This window comes from Salmo salar, chromosome ssa04 (assembly GCF_905237065.1).
Source record: "Salmo salar chromosome ssa04, Ssal_v3.1, whole genome shotgun sequence".
Taxonomy (NCBI): Eukaryota; Metazoa; Chordata; class Actinopteri; order Salmoniformes; family Salmonidae; genus Salmo; species Salmo salar.
In genome coordinates, this window is record NC_059445.1 from 84,290,897 (window position 1) to 84,313,456 (window position 22,560).

The 22,560-nt window shown below is 52.3% G+C and overlaps 1 protein-coding gene across 1 annotated transcript in view; it reads left to right on the forward strand.

The window, feature by feature from the left end:
* Positions 1-22,560, forward strand: part of LOC106603980 (coronin-6) — a 50,091-nt gene that overhangs the window by 20,646 nt on the left and 6,885 nt on the right. Inside the window, exons 3-8 of the mRNA XM_014198296.2 lie at positions 1,290-1,412; positions 4,700-4,829; positions 5,643-5,821; positions 13,568-13,687; positions 14,128-14,232; positions 15,554-15,699. Coding sequence (XP_014053771.2) covers positions 1,290-1,412; positions 4,700-4,829; positions 5,643-5,821; positions 13,568-13,687; positions 14,128-14,232; positions 15,554-15,699 — 803 coding nt within the window. The remainder of the gene's footprint in view (positions 1-1,289; positions 1,413-4,699; positions 4,830-5,642; positions 5,822-13,567; positions 13,688-14,127; positions 14,233-15,553; positions 15,700-22,560) is intronic.

Here is a 22,560-nt window from a genome sequence, read left to right on the forward strand (position 1 = left end):
ACTAACTAGATGTATATTGCTGTTGCTAGGATCTAGAGTGAACTAACTAGATGTCTATTGGTGTTGCTAGGATGTACAGTGAACTAACTAGATGTATATTGCTGTTGCTAGGATCTAGAGTGAACTAACTAGATGTATATTGGTGTTGCTAGGATGTAGAGTGAACTAACTAGATGTATATTGGTGTTGCTAGGATGTAGAGTGAACTAACTAGATGTATATTGCTGTTGCTAGGATGTAGAGTGAACTAACTAGATGTCTATTACTGTTGCTAGGATCAAGAGTGAACTAACTAGATGTATATTGCTGTTGCTAGGATCTAGAGTGAATTAACTAGATGCATATTGCTGTTGCTAGGATGTAGAGTGAACTAACTAGATGTCTATTGCTGTTGCTAGGATGTAGAGTGAACTAACTAGATGTCTGTTGCTAGGATCTAGAGTGAACTAACTAGATGTCTATTGCTGTTGCTAGGATCTAGAGTGAACTAACTAGATGTCTATTGGTGTTGCTAGGATGTAGAGTGAACTAACTAGATGTCTGTTGCTGTTGCTAGGATCTAGAGTGAACTAACTAGATGTCTATTGGTGTTGCTAGGATGTAGAGTGAACTAACTAGATGTCTGTTGCTAGGATGTAGAGTGAACTAACTAGATGCATATTGGTGTTGCTAGGATGTAGAGTGAACTAACTAGATGCATATTGGTGTTGCTAGGATGTAGAGTGAACTAACTAGATGTATATTGCTGTTGCTAGGATCTAGAGTGAACTAACTAGATGTCTATTACTGTTGCTAGGATCTAGAGTGAACTAACTAGATGTATATTGCTGTTGCTAGGATGTAGAGTGAACTAACTAGATGCATATTGGTGTTGCTAGGATGTAGAGTGAACTAACTAGATGTATATTGCTGTTGCTAGGATGTAGAGTGAACTAACTAGATGTCTATTACTGTTGCTAGGATCTAGAGTGAACTAACTAGATGTATATTGCTGTTGCTAGGATGTAGAGTGAACTAACTAGATGTATATTGTTGTTGCTAGGATCTAGAGTGAACTAACTAGATGTCTATTGGTGTTGCTAGGCTGTAGAGTGAACTAACTAGATGCCTATTGCTGTTGCTAGGATGTAGAGTGAACTAACTAGATGTCTATTGGTGTTGCTAGGATGTAGAGTGAACTAACTAGATGTATATTGGTGTTGCTAGGAGGTAGAGTGAACTAACTACAGTAATTAGAGACTATGTACAGTGCCGTGACGTCATCCTCCTGTCTGTTCTGTGTGATGTAGACGGGTCGTCTGGATAAAAACCACCCGTTGGTGACTGGCCACGCTGGGCCCGTCCTGGACATCGACTGGTGCCCTCACAACGACAACATCCTGGCATCCTGCTCAGAGGACACCACCGCCATGGTAAGGCTGGCAGCCTGAGTGTGTGTGTGTGTGTGTGTGTGTGTGTGTGTGTGTGTGTGTGTGTGTGTGTGTGTGTGTGTGTGTGTGTGTGTGTGTGTGTGTGTGTGTGTGTGTGTGTGTGTGTGTCGGTCGGTCTGTTCATACTGTGGTGTAAATGAACGTCATGTATGAACTGCCAGTGTTTCCAACAAGCTGTTCTTCTACTGATCTGTCAAACCAAGGTCCTGACTCTCTGTGGTCACTAAAGATCCCATGGCTCTTGTCTCATGAGGAGTACTATAGTGCTGTGCACTCTTAGAAAAGGGGTGGGGGGGGGGGGTGGTTGTTGGGGTAACGGCTGGTTGGTATTTATAAACATGTGTTAACATGCCCCTGAGCCCCCCCAAACCCCCCTCCCTTATCAACCAATCAGATGACAGATATGAGCCTCTGAGGGTGAGCAGATGGAGAGGGATGAGATATCAAAGCTCTGTGTGTGTGTGTGTGTGTGTGTGTGTGTGTGTGTGTGTGTGTGTGTGTGTGTGTGTGTGTGTGTGTGTGTGTGTGTGTGTGTGTGTGTGTGTAAGGAATGTGGTTTATCAGACCTTCTAGTGCTACAGTCCGCCAAGGCCTTGCATTACAAGGCTAGCACAAAGACGTGTGTGTGTGTGTGTGTGTGTGTGTGTGTGTGTGTGTGTGTGTGTGTGGTGTGTACTCGTGTTCTGGGTTTATCAAAGAGGGAACATTTTGATGCAAACAAGGGATTTTCTGACAATGAACATCTATTGAAAGCAAGGAGTAGCTATCATATGATGGTACTGCCAGTCTTCTAACAGCTGCTTGTGTGAATGAATGGTGTACAGTACAGGCTATGTTCATAAGACCATGTGTCAATACACTGATACCTTTGTTCTGGTAATGGGATAGAGCATGGCTATAGACAGACAGACAGACAGACAGACAGACAGACAGACAGACAGACAGACAGACAGACAGACAGACAGACAGACAGACAGACAGACAGACAGGAGGTAACTGCCAAAATAATGGAAACCCTTAAGTAAATGAGGGTTCTGGTGGATCTGTTATGGTGTTGGAGTGCATTTTCCTGGCATGGATAAGATCCACTCAACTTCTTAGAGAGCAAGGTAAACACCAATAAATACACAGCCATTCTGGGTGATCACCTTCAACCTATGGTGAATCATTTCTATCCAGGATGACAACGCCCCCCCATCCACAGGGCACGAGTGGTCACTGATTGGTTTGATGAGCATGAAAACGTTTTCCATCACCATCAACAAAACACCAAATGTTGGAATTCTTTCCTGGAAGAATGGTGTCACATCCCTCCAATAGAGTTCCAGACACCTGCAGAATCTATGACAAGGTGCATTGAAGCTGATCTGACTAGTGTTGGACCAACGCCCTATTAAGACAATTTATGTTGGTGTTTCCTGTAGATAAATAGAGATAAATGGAGAGAGAGCGAGGGAGAGACCTACTCATACCAGGGTTTTTCTTTATTTGTACTATTTTATACATTGTAGAATAATAGTGAAGATATCAACACTTTGAAATAACACATATGGAATCATGTAGTAACCAAAAAAGTGTTCAACAAATCAAAATATATTTCATATATTAGATTCTTGAAAGTAGCCACCCTTTGCCTTGATGACAGCTTTGCACACTCTTGGCATTCTCTCAACCAGCTTGACCTGGATTGCTTTTCAAACAGTCTTGAAGGAGTTCTCACATATGCTTTTATAAATATTTTTTATTTAACCTTTATTTAACTAGGCAAATCAGTTAAGAACAAATTCTTATTTACACTGACGGCCTCCCCCAGCCAAATCGGGGTAGGACACCATTGTCCTTCCCTGTGGCTCAGTTGGTAGAGCATGGTGTTTGCAATGCTAGCATGGTGTGTGCAACGCCAGGGTTGTGGGTTCGATTCCCACGGAGTGCCATTACAAGAAAAAAAATACATGAAATGTATGCATTCACTACTGTAAGTCGCTCTGGATAAGAGCGTCTGCTAAATGACTGAAATGTAAAAATGTCCTGTTGAAAAACAAATGATAGTCCCACTAAGCGCAAACCAGATGCGATGGTGTATCGCTGTAGAATTCTTTGGTAGCCATGCTGGTTAAGTGTGCCTTGAATTATAAATAAATCACAGACAGTGTCACCAGCAAAGAACCCCCACACCATCACACCTCCTCCTCCATGCTTCACGGTGGGAACCACACATGCAGAGATCATCCGTTCACCCACTCTGTGTCTCACAAAGACATGGCGGTTGGAACCCAAAATCTCAATTTTGGACTCATCAGACCAAAGGACAGATTTCCACCGGTCTAATGTCCATTGGTTGTGTTTCTTGGCCCAAGCAAGTCTCTTCTTCTCATTGGTGTCCTTTAGTAGTGGTTTCTATACAGCAATTCGACCACGAAGGCCTGATTCACGCGGTCTCCTCTAAACAGTTGATGTTGAGGTGTGTCTGTTACTTGAACTCTGTGAAGCATTTATTTGGGCTGCAATTTCTGAGACTGGTATCTCTAATGAACTTATCCAATGCAGCAGAGGTAACTCTGGGTCTTCCTTTCCTGTGGCGGTCCTCATGAGAGCCAGTTTCATCATAGCGCTTCATGGTTTTTGCGACTGCACTTGAAGAAACGTTCAAAGTTCTTGATATTGTCCGCATTAACTGACCTTCATGTCTTAAAGTAATGATGGACTGTTGTTGCTCTTTGCTTATTTGAGCTGTTCTTGCCATAATATGGACTTGGTCTTTTACCAAATAGGGCTATCTTCTGTATACCACCCCTACCTTGTCACAACTGATTGGCTCAAACGCATTAAGAAGGAAACAAATTCCACAAATACATTTTTAACAAGGCACACCTGTTGATTGAAATGCATTCCAGGTGACTACCTCATACAGCTGGTTGAGAGAATGCCAAGAGTGTGCAAAGCTGTCAGCAAGGCAAAGGGTGACTACTTTGAAGAATCTCAAATATAAAATATATTTTGATTTGTTTAACACTTTTTTGGTTACTACATGATTCCATGTGGGTTATTTCATAGTTTTGATGTCTTCACTATTATTTTACAATGTAGAAAATAGTAAAAATAAAGAAAAACCATTGAATGAGTAGGTGTGTCCAAACGTTTGACTGCTACTTTGTGTAACGTTGTATTGTGTCCCTCTATATGTGCAACGTTGTATTGTGTCCCTCCAAATGTGTAACGTTATATTGTGTTCCCCTATATGTGTAACGTTGAATTGTGTCCCCCTGCAGGTGTGGCAGATTCCTGACCAGATGGGGACCCAGCCCATATCAGAGCCCATCGTGGTGCTGGAGGGACACTCCAAACGTGTCGGCATTGTCACCTGGCACCCCACTGCACGCAACATACTACTCACTGCAGGTATACACACACACACACACACACACACACACACACACACACACACACACACACACACACACACACACACACACACACACACACACACACACACACACACACACACACACACACACACACACACACACACCACCACCACATGCAACATACTACTCACTGCAGGTACACACACACACACACACACACACACACACACACACACACACACACACACACACACACACACACACACACACACACACACACACACACCACCACCACATGCAACATACTACTCACTGCAGGTACACACACACACACACACACACACACACACACACACACACACACACACACACACACACACACACACACACACACCACCACATGCAACATACTACTCACTGCAGGTATATATACACACACACACACACTTTTACTCCCTCACCCTCTCACCCTCTCACCCTCCCTCCCTCCCTCCCTCACCCTCCCTCCCTCTCTCTCTCTCTCCCTCCCTCACTCTCCCTCCCTCCCTCTCTCTCTCTCCCTCCCTCTCTCCCTCACCCTCCCTCCCTCTCCCTCCCTCACCCTCCCTCTCTCTCTCCCTCCCTCACTCTCCCTCCCTCCCTCACTCTCCCTCTCTCTCCCTCCCTCTCTCACTCTCCCTCCCTCACTCTCTCTCCCTCCCTCTCTCCCTCACCCTCCCTCCCTCCCTCTCCCTCCCTCTCTCTCTCTCCCTCTCTCTCTCTCTCTCCCTCTCTCTCTCCCTCCCTCACCCTCCCTCCCTCCCTCTCTCTCTCCCTCTCCCTCCCTCCCTCCCTCTCTCTCCCCCAGGCAGTGATAACCTGATAATAATCTGGAACGTGGGGACTGGCGAGGCCCTCATCTCCATGGACGACCACCCAGACCTCATCTACAACGTCAGCTGGAACCGTAACGGCAGCCTGTTCTGCACCACCTGTAAGGACCGACGCCTCCGCGTATGTGACCCCCGCAAGAGAGAGGTGGTCGCGGTGAGTTGAGGAGGGGGTGGGAGGGAGGTGGTGAGTTGAGGAGGAGGAGGGAGGTGGTGAGTTGGGGAGGGGGAGGTGGTGAGTTGGGGAGGGGATGGGAGGAGGTGAGTTGGGAGGGGGAGGGAGGGAGGTGGTGAGCTGGGAGGGAGGGGTGAGTTGGGGAGGGAGGTGGTGAGGAGGCGAGGTGGTGAGTTGGGGAGGGGGAGGGAGGTGGTGAGTTGGGGGGGTGAGTTGGGGAGGGGAGGGAGGTGGGAGGTGGTGAGTTGGGAGGGGGTGGGAGGTGGTGAATTGGGGAGGGGAGGGGAGGTGGTGAGTTGGGGAGGGGGAGGGAGGGAGGTGGTGAGTTGGGGAGGAGGTGAGGTGGTGAGTTGGGGAGGGGGAGGGAGGTGGTGAGTTGGGGGGGTGAGTTGAGGAGGAGGAGGGAGGGAGGTGGTGAGTTGGGGAGGGGGAGGGAGGTGGGAGTTGGTGAGTTGGGGAGGAGGTGGGAGGTGGTGAGTTGGGGAGGGGATGGGAGGTGGAGAGTTGGAGAGGGGGTGGGAGGTGGTGAGTTGGGAGGGGTGGGAGGTGGTGAGTTGGGAGGGGGTGGGAGGGGGTGGGAGGGGGGGTGGTGAGTTGAGGAGGAGGAGGGAGGTGGTGAGTTGGGGAGGGGGAGGGAGGTGGTGAGTTGGGGAGGGGATGGGAGGTGGTGAGTTGGGAGGGGAGGGGAGGTGGTGAGTTGGGGAGGAGGCGAGGTGGTGAGTTGGGGGGAGAGAGGTGGTGAATTGGGGGGGTGAGGGGGTGAGGGGTGGGAGGTGGTGGGGAGGGGAGGTGTTGAGTTGGGAGGGAGAGGGAGAGGGAGGGCGGTGGTGAGTTGGGGAGGAGGCGAGGTGGTGAGTTGGGGAGGGGGAGGGAGGTGGTCAGTTGGGGAGGGGATGGGAGGTGGAGAGTTGTAGAGGGGGTGGGAGGTGGTGAGTTGGGAGGGGTGGGAAGTGGTGAGTTGGGAGGGGGTGGGAGGTGGTGAGTTGGGAGGGGGTGGGTTGGGAGGGGGTGGGAGGGGGGTGGTGAGTTGAGGAGGAGGAGGGAGGTGGTGAGTTGGGGAGGGGGAGGGAGGTGGGAGGTGGTGAGTTGGGGAGGGGAGGGGAGGTGGTGAGTTGGGAGGGGGTGGGAGGTGGTGAGTTGGGGAGGGGAGGGGAGGTGGTGAGTTGGGGAGGGAGAGGGAGGGAGGTGGTGAGTTGGGGAGGAGGCGAGGTGGTGAGTTGGGGAGTGGGAGGGAGGTGGTGAGTTGGGGGGGTGAGTTGGGGAGGGGAGGGAGGTGGGAGCTGGTGAGTTGGGAGGGGGAGGGTGGTGGGAGGTGGTGAGTTGGGAGGGGGAGGGTGGTGGGAGGTGCTGAGTTGGGAGGGGAGGGGAGGTGGTGAGTTGGGGAGGGGAGGTGGTGAGTTGGGAGGGAAGGTGGTGAGTTGGGGAGGGGGAGGGAGGGAGATGGTGAGTTGGGGAGGAGGCGAGGTGGTGAGTTGGGGAGGGGGAGGGAGGTGGTGAGTTGGGGGGTGAGTTGAGGAGGAGGAGGGAGGGAGGTGGTGAGTTGGGGAGGGAGAGGGAGGTGGGAGGTGGTGAGTTGGGGAGGGGGGAGGTGGTGAGTTGAGGAGGAGGTGCGAGGTGGTGAGTTGGGGAGGGGAGGGAGGTGGGAGGTGGTGAGTTGGGGAGGGGAGGGGAGGTGGTGAGTTGGGAGGGGGTGGGAGGTGGTGAGTTGGGGAGGGGATGGGAGGTGGAGAGTTGGAGAGGGGGTGGGAGGTGGTGAGTTGGGGAGGGGGAGGGAGGTGGGAGGTGGTGAGTTGGGGAGGAGGTGGGAGGTGGTGAGTTGGGGAGGGGATGGGAGGTAGTGAGTGGGGGAGGGAGGGGGAGGTGGTGAGTTGGGGAGGGGGAGGGAGGTGGTGAGTTGGGGGGTTGAGGGGTGGGAGGTGGTGAGTGGGGGAGGGAGGTGGTGAGTGGGGGAGGGGAGGTGGTGAGTTGGGGAGGGGGAGGGAGGGAGGTGGTGAGTTGGGGGGGTGAGTTGGGGAGGGAGGTGGGAGGTGGTGAGTTGGGAGGGGGTGGGAGGTAGTGAGTTGGGGAGGGGAGGGAGGTGGTGAGTTGGGAGGGGGTGGGAGGGGGGTGAGTTGGGAGGAGGAGGAGGTGAGGTGGTGAGTTGGGGAGGGGGAGGGAGGTGGTGAGTTGGGGGGGGTGAGTTGAGGAGGAGGAGGGAGGGAGGTGGTGAGTTGGGGAGGGGGAGGGAGGTGGGAGTTGGTGAGTTGGGGAGGAGGTGGGAGGTGGTGAGTTGGGGAGGGGATGGGAGGTGGAGAGTTGGAGAGGGGGTGGGAGGTGGTGAGTTGGGAGGGGGTGGGAGGTGGTGAGTTGGGAGGGGGTGGGAGGGGGTGGGAGGGGGGGTGGTGAGTTGAGGAGGAGGAGGGAGGTGGTGAGTTGGGGAGGGGGAGGGAGGTGGGAGGTGGTGAGTTGGGGAGGGGATGGGAGGTGGTGAGTTGGGAGGGAGGGGAGGTGGTGAGTTGGGGAGGGGGAGGGAGGTGGTGAGTTGGGGAGGAGGCGAGGTGGTGAGTTGGGGGGGAGAGAGGTGGTGAATTGGGGGGGTGAGGGGGTGGGAGGTGGTGGGGAGGGGAGGTGTTGAGTTGGGAGGGAGAGGGAGAGGGAGGGAGGTGGTGAGTTGGGGAGGAGGCGAGGTGGTGAGTTGGGGAGGGGGAGGGAGGTGGTGAGTTGGGGAGGGGATGGGAGGTGGAGAGTTGGAGAGGGGGTGGGAGGTGGTGAGTTGGGAGGGGGTGGGAAGTGGTGAGTTGGGAGGGGGTGGGAGGTGGTGAGTTGGGAGGGGGTGGGAGGGGGTGAGTTGGGAGGGGGGTGGTGAGTTGAGGAGGAGGAGGGAGGTGGTGAGTTGGGGAGGGGAGGTGGGAGGTGGTGAGTTGGGGAGGGAGGGGAGGTGGTGAGTTGGGAGGGGGTGGGAGGTGGTGAGTTGGGGGGGTGAGTTGGGGAGGGGGAGGGAGGTGGGAGCTGGTGAGTTGGGAGGGGGAGGGTGGTGGGAGGTGGTGAGTTGGGAGGGGAGGGTGGTGGGAGGTGCTGAGTTGGGAGGGGAGGGGAGGTGGTGAGTTGGGGAGGGGAGGTGGTGAGTTGGGAGGGGAGGTGGTGAGTTGGGGAGGGGGAGGGAGGGAGATGGTGAGTTGGGGAGGAGGCGAGGTGGTGAGTTGGGGAGGGGGAGGGAGGTGGTGAGTTGGGGGGTGAGTTGAGGAGGAGGAGGGAGGGAGGTGGTGAGTTGGGGAGGGAGAGGGAGGTGGGAGGTGGTGAGTTGGGGAGGGGGAGGTGGTGAGTTGAGGAGGAGGTGCGAGGTGGTGAGTTGGGGAGGGGGAGGGAGGTGGGAGGTGGTGAGTTGGGGAGGGGAGGGGAGGTGGTGAGTTGGGAGGGGGTGGGAGGTGGTGAGTTGGGGAGGGGATGGGAGGTGGAGAGTTGGAGAGGGGGTGGGAGGTGGTGAGTTGGGGAGGGGAGGGAGGTGGGAGGTGGTGAGTTGGGGAGGAGGTGGGAGGTGGTGAGTTGGGGAGGGGATGGGAGGTAGTGAGTGGGGAGGGGAGGGGGAGGTGGTGAGTTGGGGAGGGGGAGGGAGGTGGTGAGTTGGGGGGTTGAGGGGTGGGAGGTGGTGAGTGGGGGAGGGGAGGTGGTGAGTGGGGGGAGGGGAGGTGGTGAGTTGGGGAGGGGAGGGAGGGAGGTGGTGAGTTGGGGGGGTGAGTTGGGGAGGGAGGTGGGAGGTGGTGAGTTGGGAGGGGGTGGGAGGTAGTGAGTTGGGGAGGGGAGGGGAGGTGGTGAGTTGGGAGGGGGTGGGAGGGGGTGAGTTGGGAGGAGGAGGAGGTGAGGTGGTGAGTTGGGGAGGGGGAGGGAGGTGGTGAGTTGGGGGGGTGAGTTGAGGAGGAGGAGGGAGGGAGGTGGTGAGTTGGGGAGGGGAGGGAGGTGGGAGTTGGTGAGTTGGGGAGGAGGTGGGAGGTGGTGAGTTGGGGAGGGGATGGGAGGTGGAGAGTTGGAGAGGGGGTGGGAGGTGGTGAGTTGGGAGGGGGTGGGAGGTGGTGAGTTGGGAGGGGGTGGGAGGGGGTGGGAGGGGGGTGGTGAGTTGAGGAGGAGGAGGGAGGTGGTGAGTTGGGGAGGGGGAGGGAGGTGGGAGGTGGTGAGTTGGGGAGGGGATGGGAGGTGGTGAGTTGGGAGGGGAGGGAGGTGGTGAGTTGGGGAGGGGGAGGGAGGTGGTGAGTTGGGGAGGAGGCGAGGTGGTGAGTTGGGGGGGAGAGAGGTGGTGAATTGGGGGGTGAGGGGGTGGGAGGTGGTGGGGAGGGGAGGTGTTGAGTTGGGAGGGAGAGGGAGAGGGAGGGAGGTGGTGAGTTGGGGAGGAGGCGAGGTGGTGAGTTGGGGAGGGGAGGGAGGTGGTGAGTTGGGGAGGGGATGGGAGGTGGAGAGTTGGAGAGGGGGTGGGAGGTGGTGAGTTGGGAGGGGGTGGGAAGTGGTGAGTTGGGAGGGGGTGGGAGGTGGTGAGTTGGGAGGGGGTGGGAGGGGGTGAGTTGGGAGGGGGGTGGTGAGTTGAGGAGGAGGAGGGAGGTGGTGAGTTGGGGAGGGGAGGTGGGAGGTGGTGAGTTGGGGAGGGGAGGGGAGGTGGTGAGTTGGGAGGGGTGGGAGGTGGTGAGTTGGGGAGGGGAGGTGGTGAGTTGGGGAGGGAGAGGGAGGGAGGTGGTGAGTTGGGGAGGAGGCGAGGTGGTGAGTTGGGGAGGGGGAGGGAGGTGGTGAGTTGGGAGGGGAGGGAGGTGGGAGGTGGTGAGTTGGGAGGGGTGGGAGGTGGTGAGTTGGGAGGGGAGGGGAGGTGGTGAGTTGGGGAGGGGAGGTGGTGAGTTGGGAGGGGAGGGGAGGTGGTGAGTTGGGGAGGGGAGGGAGGGAGATGGTGAGTTGGGGAGGAGGCGAGGTGGTGAGTTGGGGAGGGGGAGGGAGGTGGTGAGTTGGGGGGGTGAGTTGAGGAGGAGGAGGGAGGGAGGTGGTGAGTTGGGGAGGGGGAGGGAGGTGGGAGGTGGTGAGTTGGGGAGGGGGAGGGAGGTGGGAGGTGGTGAGTTGAGGAGGAGGTGGGAGGTGGTGAGTTGGGGAGGGGGAGGGAGGTGGGAGGTGGTGAGTTGGGGAGGGGAGGGGAGGTGGTGAGTTGGGGAGGGGATGGGAGGTGGAGAGTTGGAGAGGGGGTGGGAGGTGGTGAGTTGCGGAGGGGAGGGAGGTGGGAGGTGGTGAGTTGGGGAGGAGGTGGGAGGTGGTGAGTTGGGGGGTTGAGGGGTGGGAGGTGGTGAGTGGGGGAGGTGGTGAGTGGGGGAGGGAGGTGGTGAGTGGGGGAGGGGAGGTGGTGAGTTGGGGAGGGGGAGGGAGGGAGGTGGTGAGTTGGGGGGGTGAGTTGGGGAGGGAGGTGGGAGGTGGTGAGTTGGGAGGGGTGGGAGGTAGTGAGTTGGGGAGGGGTGGGGAGGTGGTGAGTTGGGAGGGGAGGGGAGGGGAGGTGGTGAGTTGGGGAGGGGGAGGGAGGGAGGTGGTGAGTTGGGGAGGGGGAGGGAGGTAGGAGGTGGTGAGTTGGGGAGGAGGTCGTGAGTTGGGGAGGGGATGGGAGGTGGAGAGTTGGAGAGGGGGTGGGAGGTGGTGAGTTGGGAGGGGGTGGGAGGGGGTGAGTTGGGGAGGGAGGGGAGGTGGTGAGTTGGGGAGGGGGAGGGAGGGAGGGAGGTGGTGAGTTGGGGGGTGAGTTGGGGGGGGTGAGTTGGGGAGGAGGCGAGGTGGTGAGTTGGGGAGGGGGAGGGAGGTGGTGAGTTGGGGGGGTGAGTTGGGGAGGAGGCGAGGTGGTGAGTTGGGGAGGGGAGGGAGGTGGTGAGTTGGGGAGGGAGGGGGAGGGGGTTACGTTGTAAAGTGCTGTCGTCGATGCTCCCGTTTCCGTGGAGATTGCGTTCATGGTAAAAGCTGCACATGACGGCTCAAATGGAAATGACCTGTAAATGTCAAGCTCGCCTCAGATTAATTAATTAATTACATCCCTGGCTTCTCCGTTCTGTCCAATAGGAGAGGATGGCTCCACACGAGGGGAGGAGGAGGGAGGTGGTGAGTTGGGGAGGGGAGGTGGGAGGTGGTGAGTTGGGGAGGGGAGGGGAGGTGGTGAGTTGGGAGGGGGTGGGAGGTGGTGAGTTGGGGAGGGGAGGGGAGGTGGTGAGTTGGGGAGGGAGAGGGAGGGAGGTGGTGAGTTGGGGAGGAGGCGAGGTGGTGAGTTGGGGAGGGGAGGGAGGTGGGAGGTGGTGAGTTGGGAGGGGGAGGGAGGTGGGAGGTGGTGAGTTGGGAGGGGGTGGGAGGTGGTGAGTTGGGAGGGGAGGGGAGGTGGTGAGTTGGGGAGGGGAGGTGGTGAGTTGGGAGGGGAGGGGAGGTGGTGAGTTGGGGAGGGGGAGGGAGGGAGATGGTGAGTTGGGGAGGAGGCGAGGTGGTGAGTTGGGGAGGGGGAGGGAGGTGGTGAGTTGGGGGGGTGAGTTGAGGAGGAGGAGGGAGGGAGGTGGTGAGTTGGGGAGGGGGAGGGAGGTGGGAGGTGGTGAGTTGGGGAGGGGGAGGGAGGTGGGAGGTGGTGAGTTGAGGAGGAGGTGGGAGGTGGTGAGTTGGGGAGGGGGAGGGAGGTGGGAGGTGGTGAGTTGGGGAGGGGAGGGGAGGTGGTGAGTTGGGAGGGGGTGGGAGGTGGTGAGTTGGGGAGGGGATGGGAGGTGGAGAGTTGGAGAGGGGGTGGGAGGTGGTGAGTTGCGGAGGGGGAGGGAGGTGGGAGGTGGTGAGTTGGGGAGGAGGTGGGAGGTGGTGAGTTGGGGAGGGGATGGGAGGTAGTGAGTGGGGGAGGGGAGGGGGAGGTGGTGAGTTGGGGAGGGAGGTGGTGAGTTGGGGGGTTGAGGGGGTGGGAGGTGGTGAGTGGGGGGAGGGGAGGTGGTGAGTGGGGGAGGGGAGGTGGTGAGTTGGGGAGGGGGAGGGAGGGAGGTGGTGAGTTGGGGGGGTGAGTTGGGGAGGGAGGTGGGAGGTGGTGAGTTGGGAGGGGGTGGGAGGTAGTGAGTTGGGGAGGGGTGGGGAGGTGGTGAGTTGGGAGGGGAGGGGAGGGGAGGTGGTGAGTTGGGGAGGGGGAGGGAGGGAGGTGGTGAGTTGGGGAGGAGGCGAGGTGGTGAGTTGGGGAGGGGGAGGGAGGTGGTGAGATGGGGGGGTGAGTTGAGGAGGAGGAGGGAGGGAGGTGGTGAGTTGGGGAGGGGGGAGGGAGGTAGGAGGTGGTGAGTTGGGGAGGAGGTCGTGAGTTGGGGAGGGGATGGGAGGTGGAGAGTTGGAGAGGGGGTGGGAGGTGGTGAGTTGGGGAGGGGAGGGGAGGTGGTGAGTTGGGGAGGGGGAGGGAGGGAGGGAGGTGGTGAGTTGGGGGGGTGAGTTGGGGGGGTGAGTTGGGGAGGAGGCGAGGTGGTGAGTTGGGGAGGGGAGGGAGGTGGTGAGTTGGGGGGGTGAGTTGGGGGGGTGAGTTGGGGAGGAGGCGAGGTGGTGAGTTGGGGAGGGAGGTGGTGAGTTGGGGAGGGGAGGGGGAGGGGGTTACGTTGTAAAGTGCTGTCGTCGATGCTCCCGTTTCCGTGGAGATTGCGTTCATGGTAAAAGCTGCACATGACGGCTCAAATGGAAATGACCTGTAAATGTCAAGCTCGCCTCAGATTAATTAATTAATTACATCCCTGGCTTCTCCGTTCTGTCCAATAGGAGAGGATGGCTCCACACGAGGGGATCCGACCAATGAGGGCCATCTTCACCAGAGACGGAAACCTGTTCACTACCGGCTTCACCAGGATGAGCCAGAGAGAGCTGGGCCTGTGGGACCCGGTAATAAACACAAGACACAAGCCGGCACACACACAGACAGGACACACAGACAGACAGGACACACAGACAGACAGGACACACAGACAGTACACACAGACAGGACACACAGACAGGACACACAGACAGACAGGACACACAGACAGGACACACACAGTGGACACGTGTGGATAGACTCAGACAGGACACACACAGTGGACAGGACACATACAGTGGACAGGTGTGGACAGACACACTCATATCTCTGACTCGTATCTCTGACTCGAATCTCTGACTCGTATCTCTGACTCGAATCTCTGACTCGTATCTCTGACTCGTATCTCTGACTCGAATCTCTGACTCGTATCTCTGACTCGTATCTCTGACTCGTATCTCTGACTCGTATCTCTGACTCGTATCTCTTAAAGAACAATGAACATCAATCATGTCTTTTATTTCTTCAGACACATTTTGAGGAACCTATTGCACTGCTGGAGTTGGACACAAGTAACGGTGTGTTGTTACCGTACTACGACCCAGACACCAACATGGTTTACCTCTGTGGAAAGGTATGAACACACACACACTCTCTGTGTACAGTAACAGTAGATAACACTACCTCCTCTAGTACTGTAAATCTCCCTTTAGATCAGGGCTGTCAAACTCATTCCATGGACGGCTGGTTTTTGGTTTTTCCTTTCAATTAAGCCCTAGACAACCAGGTGAGGGGAGTTCCTTACTAATTAGTGACCTTAATTCATCAATCAAGTACAAAGGAGGAGAGAAAACCTGCAGACACTCAGCCCTCCATGGAATGAGTTTGACACATGCTTTAGTATAATGTTGTCCTCTCCCCTCCTCTACCCTCTCCTCTCCTTTCTCCTCTCCACCCAACCTCCCCTCCTCTACCCTCTCCTCTCCTTTCTCCTCTCCACCCAACCTCCCCTCCTCTACCCTCTCCTCTCCTTTCTCCTCTCCACCCCTCCTCTCCTCTACCCTCTCCTCTCCTTTCTCCTCTCCACCCAACCTCCCCTCCTCTACCCTCTCCTCTCCTTTCTCCTCTCCACCCAACCCCCCCTCCTCTACCCTCTCCTCTCCTTTCTCCTCCCCACCCAACCCCCCCTCCTCTACCCTCTCCTCTCCTTTCTCCTCTCCACCCCTCCCCTCCCCTCCTCTGCCCTCTCCTCTCCTTTCTCCTCTCCACCCAACCTCCCCTCCTCTACCCTCTCCTTTCTCCTCTCCACCCCTCCCCTCCCCTGCCCTCTCCTCTCCTTTCTCCTCTCCACCCAACCTCCCCTCCTCTACCCTCTCCTCTCCTTTCTCCTCCCCACCCAACCTCCCCTCCTCTACCCTCTCCTCTCCACCCAACCTCCTCTCCTCTGCTCTCCTCTCCCACCCCTCCTCTCCCCTCCCCTCCTCTACCCTCTCCTCTCCTTTCTCCTCTCCACCAAACCTCCCCTCCTCTACCCTCTCCTCTCCTTTCTCCTCCCCACCCAACCTCCCCTCCTCTACCCTCTCCTCTCCACCCCTCCCCTCCTCTCCTCTACCCTCTCCTCTCCTTTCTCCTCTCCACCCAACCTCCCCTCCTCTACCCTCTCCTCTCCTTTCTCCTCCCCACCCAACCTCCCCTCCTCTACCCTCTCCTCTCCACCCAACCTCCTCTCCTCTGCTCTGCTCTCCCCTCACCTCCTCTCCACCCATCCTCTCCTCTCCTCACCCCTCCTCTCCCTTCATCTCCTCTCCCCTCCCCTGCTATCCCTTCCCAACCCCTCCTCTCCCACCCCTCCTTTCGCCTCCCCTCATCTCCTCTGCTCTCCCCTCACCTCACCTCCCCACTACTCTCCTCTCTGCTCCCCCCTCCCCACCGCTCCTCCCCTCCCACCTCTCCAGGGGGACAGTAGTATCCGCTACTTTGAGATAACAGAGGAACCTCCCTATGTCCACTACCTCAGTACCTTCAGCAGCAAGGAGCCTCAGAGGGGGATGGGCTTCATGCCCAAGAGAGGAGTGGATGTCAGCAAGTGTGAGATCGCCAGGTAGGAGACTCACACACATACAAACACACCCACACACATACAAACACACTACACTCAAGGAGCCCCTGGGGATCCTCACAGAACCCCTGGAGATCATTAAGGAACCCCTGGAGATCATTAAGGAACCCCTGGAGATCATTAAGGAACCCCTGGAGATCATTAAGGAACCCCTGGAGATCATTAAGGAACCCCTGGAGATCATTAAGGAGACCCTGGAGATCATTAAGGAACCCCTGGAGATCATTAAGGAACCCCTGGAGATCATTAAGGAACCCCTGGAGATCATTAAGGAACCCCTGGAGATCCTCACAGAACCCCTGGAGATCATTAAGGAACCCCTGGAGATCATTAAGGAACCCCTGGAGATCATTAAGGAACCCCTGGAGATCATTAAGGAACCCCTGGAGATCATTAAGGAACCCCTGGAGATCCTCACAGAACCCCTGGAGATCATTAAGGAACCCCTGGAGATCATTAAGGAACCCCTGGAGATTATTAAGGAACCCCTGGAGATCATTAAGGAACCCCTGGAGATCATTAAGGAACCCCTGGAGATCATTAAGGAACCCCTGGAGATCATTAAGGAACCCCTGGAGATTATTAAGGAACCCCTGGAGATCATTAAGGAACCCCTGGAGATCATTAAGGAACCCCTGGAGATCATTAAGGAACCCCTGGAGATTATTAAGGAACCCCTGGAGATTATTAAGGAACCCCTGGAGATCATTAAGGAACCCCTGGAGATCATTAAGGAACCCCTGGAGATCATTAAGGAACCCCTGGAGATCATTAAGGAACCCCTGGAGATCATTAAGGAACCCCTGGAGATCATTAAGGAACCCCTGGAGATCATTAAGGAACCCCTGGAGATCCTCAAGGAACCCTTGGAGATACTCAAGGAACAATTGCTAGTCAATGGTTCCTATTTGCACCTTTGGTTAGTTGAGGGGTTCTTGGAGGAACCTTTAATGTTGCAATGAAGCAACAGGTCCCTAGAGGAACCCTGGAGTGGAGGTGTGGCTTAGTAAAGGCTTGGCTTTAAGATCAATGTTTTCTGGAGTAAATGTGGGAGTAAATGTCATTCCTGTTCTGTTGTATAGTTCTCACATGTAATGGTTGAACACTGACAGTGAGGCTGACAGAGGAATATGAGTTCGACAAGAGCCTATGAAAATCCCAAAGTTGTAATGGTTACCACTTTATTACTATATGTAATCAGCAATGTTAATATATTAATATTATTTATATTATGAACTGGGTGGTTTGAGCCCTGAGTGCTGATTGGCTGACAGCCATGGTATATCAGTCCGTATACCACAGGTATGACAAAACATTTATTTTTAACTGCTCTGATTACGTTGGTAACCAGTTTATTATAGCAATAAGGCACCTCGGGGGTTTGTGGTATATGGCCAATATATCATGGCTCTATTTATTATCTATGCCTACATGTACATATTACCTCAATTACCTTGACTAACCTGTACCCCCGCACATTGACTCAGTACCGGTACCCCCTGTATATAGACTCGTTATTGTTATTTTAAAACTCTGCATTGTTTGTTAAAGAGCACGTAAGCATTTCACGGTAAGGTCTACACCTGTTGTATTCGGGCTCAAGTGACAAATACAATTTGATTTGAATATGTAATACGCATCGATATTTAAGTAAAAGTTACATTTGCAGTGTACAAACATAACATGATGAACAGGAATGACATTTACACTGACGGGTGCCCAAAAATAACTATCTGAAAGGCACGCCTCCAATAATCCATGCCTCTACACCTATGTTTAGTAAAAAGGTAAAAAATGTAACCCCTCCCATCACAAAAAGGATCCGGTTCGAACCTTTACATAGGGGTTCCTCAAAGAACCTTTTTAGAGTGGTTCCTCAAAGAACCTTTTTAGAGTGGTTCCTCAAAGAACTTTTTTAGAGTGGTTCCTCAAAGAACCTTTTTGAACTGGAAAGGTTCCGTCGGTATGGCAGCCCAAAAAGTTTCTTCCAGGCACCTTTACTTTCCCAGTATTTTTCCAATGTTCCATCCCAAGAATAAGTCCCTTTTCTCCCGGGTAACCCGCTATTTCCCTCCAAAACCGGAAGTCTCATTCAAAAGCATTATAAAGCATATAAATATGTCTAGATTTGATTAGAGCTTTGATCAGCATGAACGTTCAAGCCTGTTGCTACCTGAGCCAGATGAGCCCTACATTAAAGACATTTTATGAGCCCAAGCCCCCCAAAAAAAAGGTCAAAAAGATTGTGCCGTTGCCTAATAGAATATGATAGGCTAAGGACTACTGCACATTACACACATCAGAAAAACAGAAAAACCCATAGATGTTATGCTGTCTTGGGAAAATCAATGAAACTATCTCCAGTAACCTGTTTGGACTGTATTACTGTTCTGTACTATAGACCTAATGAATTCTATGGACTGGAATTACACACCTCGTTCAAACCATGAAGCTGCATGGGAGAGAACACCTGACACTGGTGCAATACCTGAGGCCTACAAAGTTACAAGTATAGGCTAGCGAATTTGATTTTAATTTTGAGATATAATAGTGCCCTATTTTACATTTTTATAATTAGTAGGTTGTCACGGTTGTCAAAAGGAGCGGACCAAAGTGCAGCGTGTGTTTCGTTCCACATATTTATTTAATCCGTGAAACTATGCAATACATCAAATAACTGAAATTTACAAAACAACAAACCGTGACGCAGAGGAGAAACAAACACTACTCACAAATAATCACCCACAAAAACAGGTGGGACAAACACCAACTTAAATATGACCTCCAATTAGAGACAACGACGACCAGCTGCCTCTAATTGGAGATCATACCAAACAAAACCAACATAGAAATACAAAACTAGAAACTGAACATAGAAATACAAAACATAGACAAACACCCCCTGTCACGCCCTGACCTACTCTACCATAGAAAATAACCACTTACTATGGTCAGGACGTGACATAGGCTGACGCATATACCTTTCATGATATTCCCCCTAATGTTGTCTGACGTGTGTATTACCTCCTCTTTCTCTAGTGTTGCTTCAGTCCTTCCTCGCTCTCAACAGTTAAATTAAATAAGTTTCCTTGAATAATATGGGACTAGAATTAGATGCAGACGGCTTTCGCTTCTCTTCATGAAGACTGAATGGTTATCTGTCTGAATTAATAACTGTTATAGCCTACCACCATCTGAATGGTTATGGGTCTGAATGGTTATGGGTCTGAATGGTTATGGGTCTGAATGGTCATGGGTCTGAATTAATAACTATTATAGTCTACCACCATCTGAGTGGTTATGGGTCTGAATGGTCATGGTCTGAATTAATAACTGCTATAGTCTACCACCATCTGAATGGTTATGGGTCTGAATGGTCATGGGTCTGAATTAATAACTGTTATAGTCTACCACCATCTGAATGGTTATGGGTCTGAATGGTTATGGGTCTGAATGGTTATGGGTCTGAATTAATAACTGTTATAGTCTACCACCATCTGAATGGTTATGGGTCTGAATGGTTATGGGTCTGAATGGTTATGGGTCTGAATGGTTATGGGTCTGAATGAATAACTGTTATAGTCTACCACCATCTGAATGGTTATGGGTCTGAATGGTTATGGGTCTGAATTAATAACTGCTATATTCTACCACCATCTGAATGGTTATGGGTCTGAATGGTTATGGGTCTGAATGGTTATGGGTCTGAATTAATAACTGCTATATTCTACCACCATCTGAATGGTTATGGGTCTGAATGGTTATGGGTCTGAATGGTTATGGGTCTGAATTAATAACTGTTATAGTCTACCACCATCTGAATGGTTATGGGTCTGAATGGTTATGGGTCTGAATGGTTATGGGTCTGAATTAACCTGTTAGGGCTAGGGGGCAGTATTTACACAGCCGGATAAAAAACGTACCCGATTTAATCTGGTTACTACTCCTGCCCAGTAACTAGAATATGCATGTAATTATTGGCTTTGGATAGAAAACACCCTAAAGTTTCTAAAACTGTTTGAATGGTGTCTGTGAGTATAACAGAACTCATATGGCAGGCAAAAACCTGAGAAGATTCCTTAAAGGAAGTGCCCTATCTGACAAGATCTTGTTGTTCTTGTCTCTGTTTATTGAAGACTGAGGATCTTTGCTGTAACGTGACACTTCCTACGGCTCCCATAGGCTCTCAGAGCCCGGGAAAAAGCTGAAGGATGTCATTCCAGCCCCAGGCTGAAACACATTTGCGCTTTTGGCAAGTGGCCGATAAGAGGATAATGGGCTTAGGCGCGTGCACTGGCCGCCCCCGTGCTTTATTTTCTGTCGTCTATTTACCTAAACGCAGATTCCCGGTCGGAATATTATCGCTTTTTTACGAGAAAAATGGCATAAAAATTGATTTTAAACAGCGGTTGACATGCTTCGAAGTACGGTAATGGAATATTTAGAATTTTTTTGTCACGAAATGCGCCGTGCTCGTAACCCTTATTTACCATTCGGATAGTGTCTTGAACGCACGAACAAAACGCCGCTGTTTGAACATAAGTATGGATTATTTGGGACCAAACCAACATTTGTTATTGAAGTAGCAGTCCTGGGAGTGCATTCTGACGAAGAACACCAAAGGTAATCAAACTTTTCTAATAGTAAATCGGAGTTTGGTGAAGGCTAAACTTGCTGGGTGTCTAAATAGCTAGCCCTGTGATGCCGGGCTATCTACTTAGAATATTGCAAAATGTGCTTTCACCAAAAAGCTATTTTAAAATCGGACATATCGAGTGCATAGAGGAGTTCTGTATCTATAATTCTTAAAAGAATTGTTATGCTTTTTGTAAACGTTTATCGTGAGTAATTTAGTAAATTGTTAGTAAATTCGGGGGGTATGCTAGTTCTGAACGTCACATGCTAATGTAAAAAGCTGGTTTTTGATATAAATATGAACTTGATTGAACAAAACATGCATGTATTGTATAACATAATGTCCTAGGTGTGTCATCTGATGAAGATCATCAAAGGTTAGTGCTGCATTTAGCTGTCTTCTGGGTTTTTGTGACATTATATGCTAGCTTGAAAAATGGGTGTCTGATTATTTCTTGCTGGGTACTCTGCTGACATAATCTAATGTTTTGCTTTCGTTGTAAAGCCTTTTTGAAATCGGACAGTGTGGTTAGATTAACGAGAGTCTTGTCTTTAAAATGCTGTAAAATAGTCATATGTTTGAGAAATTGAAGTAATAGCATTTCTAAGGTATTTGAATAACACGCCACAGGATTCCACTGGCTGTTACGTAGGTGGGACGATTTGGTGCCACCTACCCTAGAGAGGTTAATAACTGTTATAGTCTACCACCATCTGAATGGTTATGGGTCTGAATGATTATGGGTCTGAATTAATAACTGCTATAGCCTACCATCATCTGAATGGTTATGGGTCTGAATTAATAACTGCTATATTCTACCACCATCTGAATGGTTATGGGTCTGAATGGTTATGGGTCTGAATTAATAACTGCTATAGCCTACAACCATCCCACATTCTGTCTTCTTTCAAACTCCCCGGCGAGTTATTTTGGGTGTAAGCTTGCATTCCTTTTCGAACAGTCTATTAATATATATATATATATATCCAACAAGCTTTTCCTGGGACTCCGAGAGCGGAGTTACTGGTGGACAGTAACATGTATGTGTAACCGATGTGAAATGGCTAGTTAGTTAGCGGTGGTGCGCGCTAATAGCGTTTCAATCAGTGACGTCACTCGCTCTGAGACCTGAAGTGGTTGTTCCCCTTGCTCTGCAAGGGCCGTGGCTTTTGTGGCGCGATGGGTAACGATGCTTCGTGGGTGTCAGTTGTTGATGTGTGCAAGGGTCCCTGGTTCGAGCCCAGGTTGGGGCGAAGAGAGGGACGGAACCTACACTCTTGCACTAAGAAGGAGAGAGGCCAGTGGAGCGCAGGTGCGGTATTGCGCAAGTGAACATGAAGACAGAGGCTATGTTAGAAGCTTATAGTATATGGATAATACTGCATTGAATTACCTGAAAGAGGCAGTCCAGGACATCTATATGCAGGTAACTGACAAAATAAAGGAAACACCAATATAAAGTGTCATGATAGGGCGTTGGGCCACCACGAGCCGCCAGAACAGCTTCAATGCTCCTTGTCATAGCTTCTACAAGTGTCTGGACCTCTATTGGAGGGATGTGACACCATTCTTCTACAAGAAATTCCATCATTTGGGGTTGTTGATGGAAAACGTTGTGTCAGGCGCCGTACCAGAATCTCCCAGAAGTTTTCAATTGGGTTGAGATTTGGTGACTGATGGTTTGGCATATGGTTTACATCGTTTTCATGCTCATCAAACCAATCAGTGACCACTCGTGCCCTGTGGATGGGGGGGGCGTTGTCATCCTGGATAGAAATGATTCACCATAGGTTGAAGGTGATCACTCAGAATGGCTGTGTATTTATTGGTGTTTACCTTGCTCTCTAAGAAGTTGAGTGGATCTTATCCATGCCAGGAAAATGCACTCCAACACCATAACAGATCCACCAGAACCCTCATTTACTTAAGGGTTTCCATTATTTTGGCAGTTACCTCCATCTATCTATCTATCTGTCTGTCTGTCTGTCTGTCTGTCTGTCTGTCTGTCTGTCTGTCTGTCTGTCTGTCTGTCTGTCTGTCTGTCTGTCTGTCTGTCTGTCTGTCTGTCTGTCTGTCTGTCTGTAGCCATGCTCTATCCCATTACCAGAACAAAGGCATCAGTGTAGTGACACATGGTCTTATGAACATAGCCTGTACTGTACACCATTCATTCACATAGCCTGTACTCTACCTCATTCATTCACATA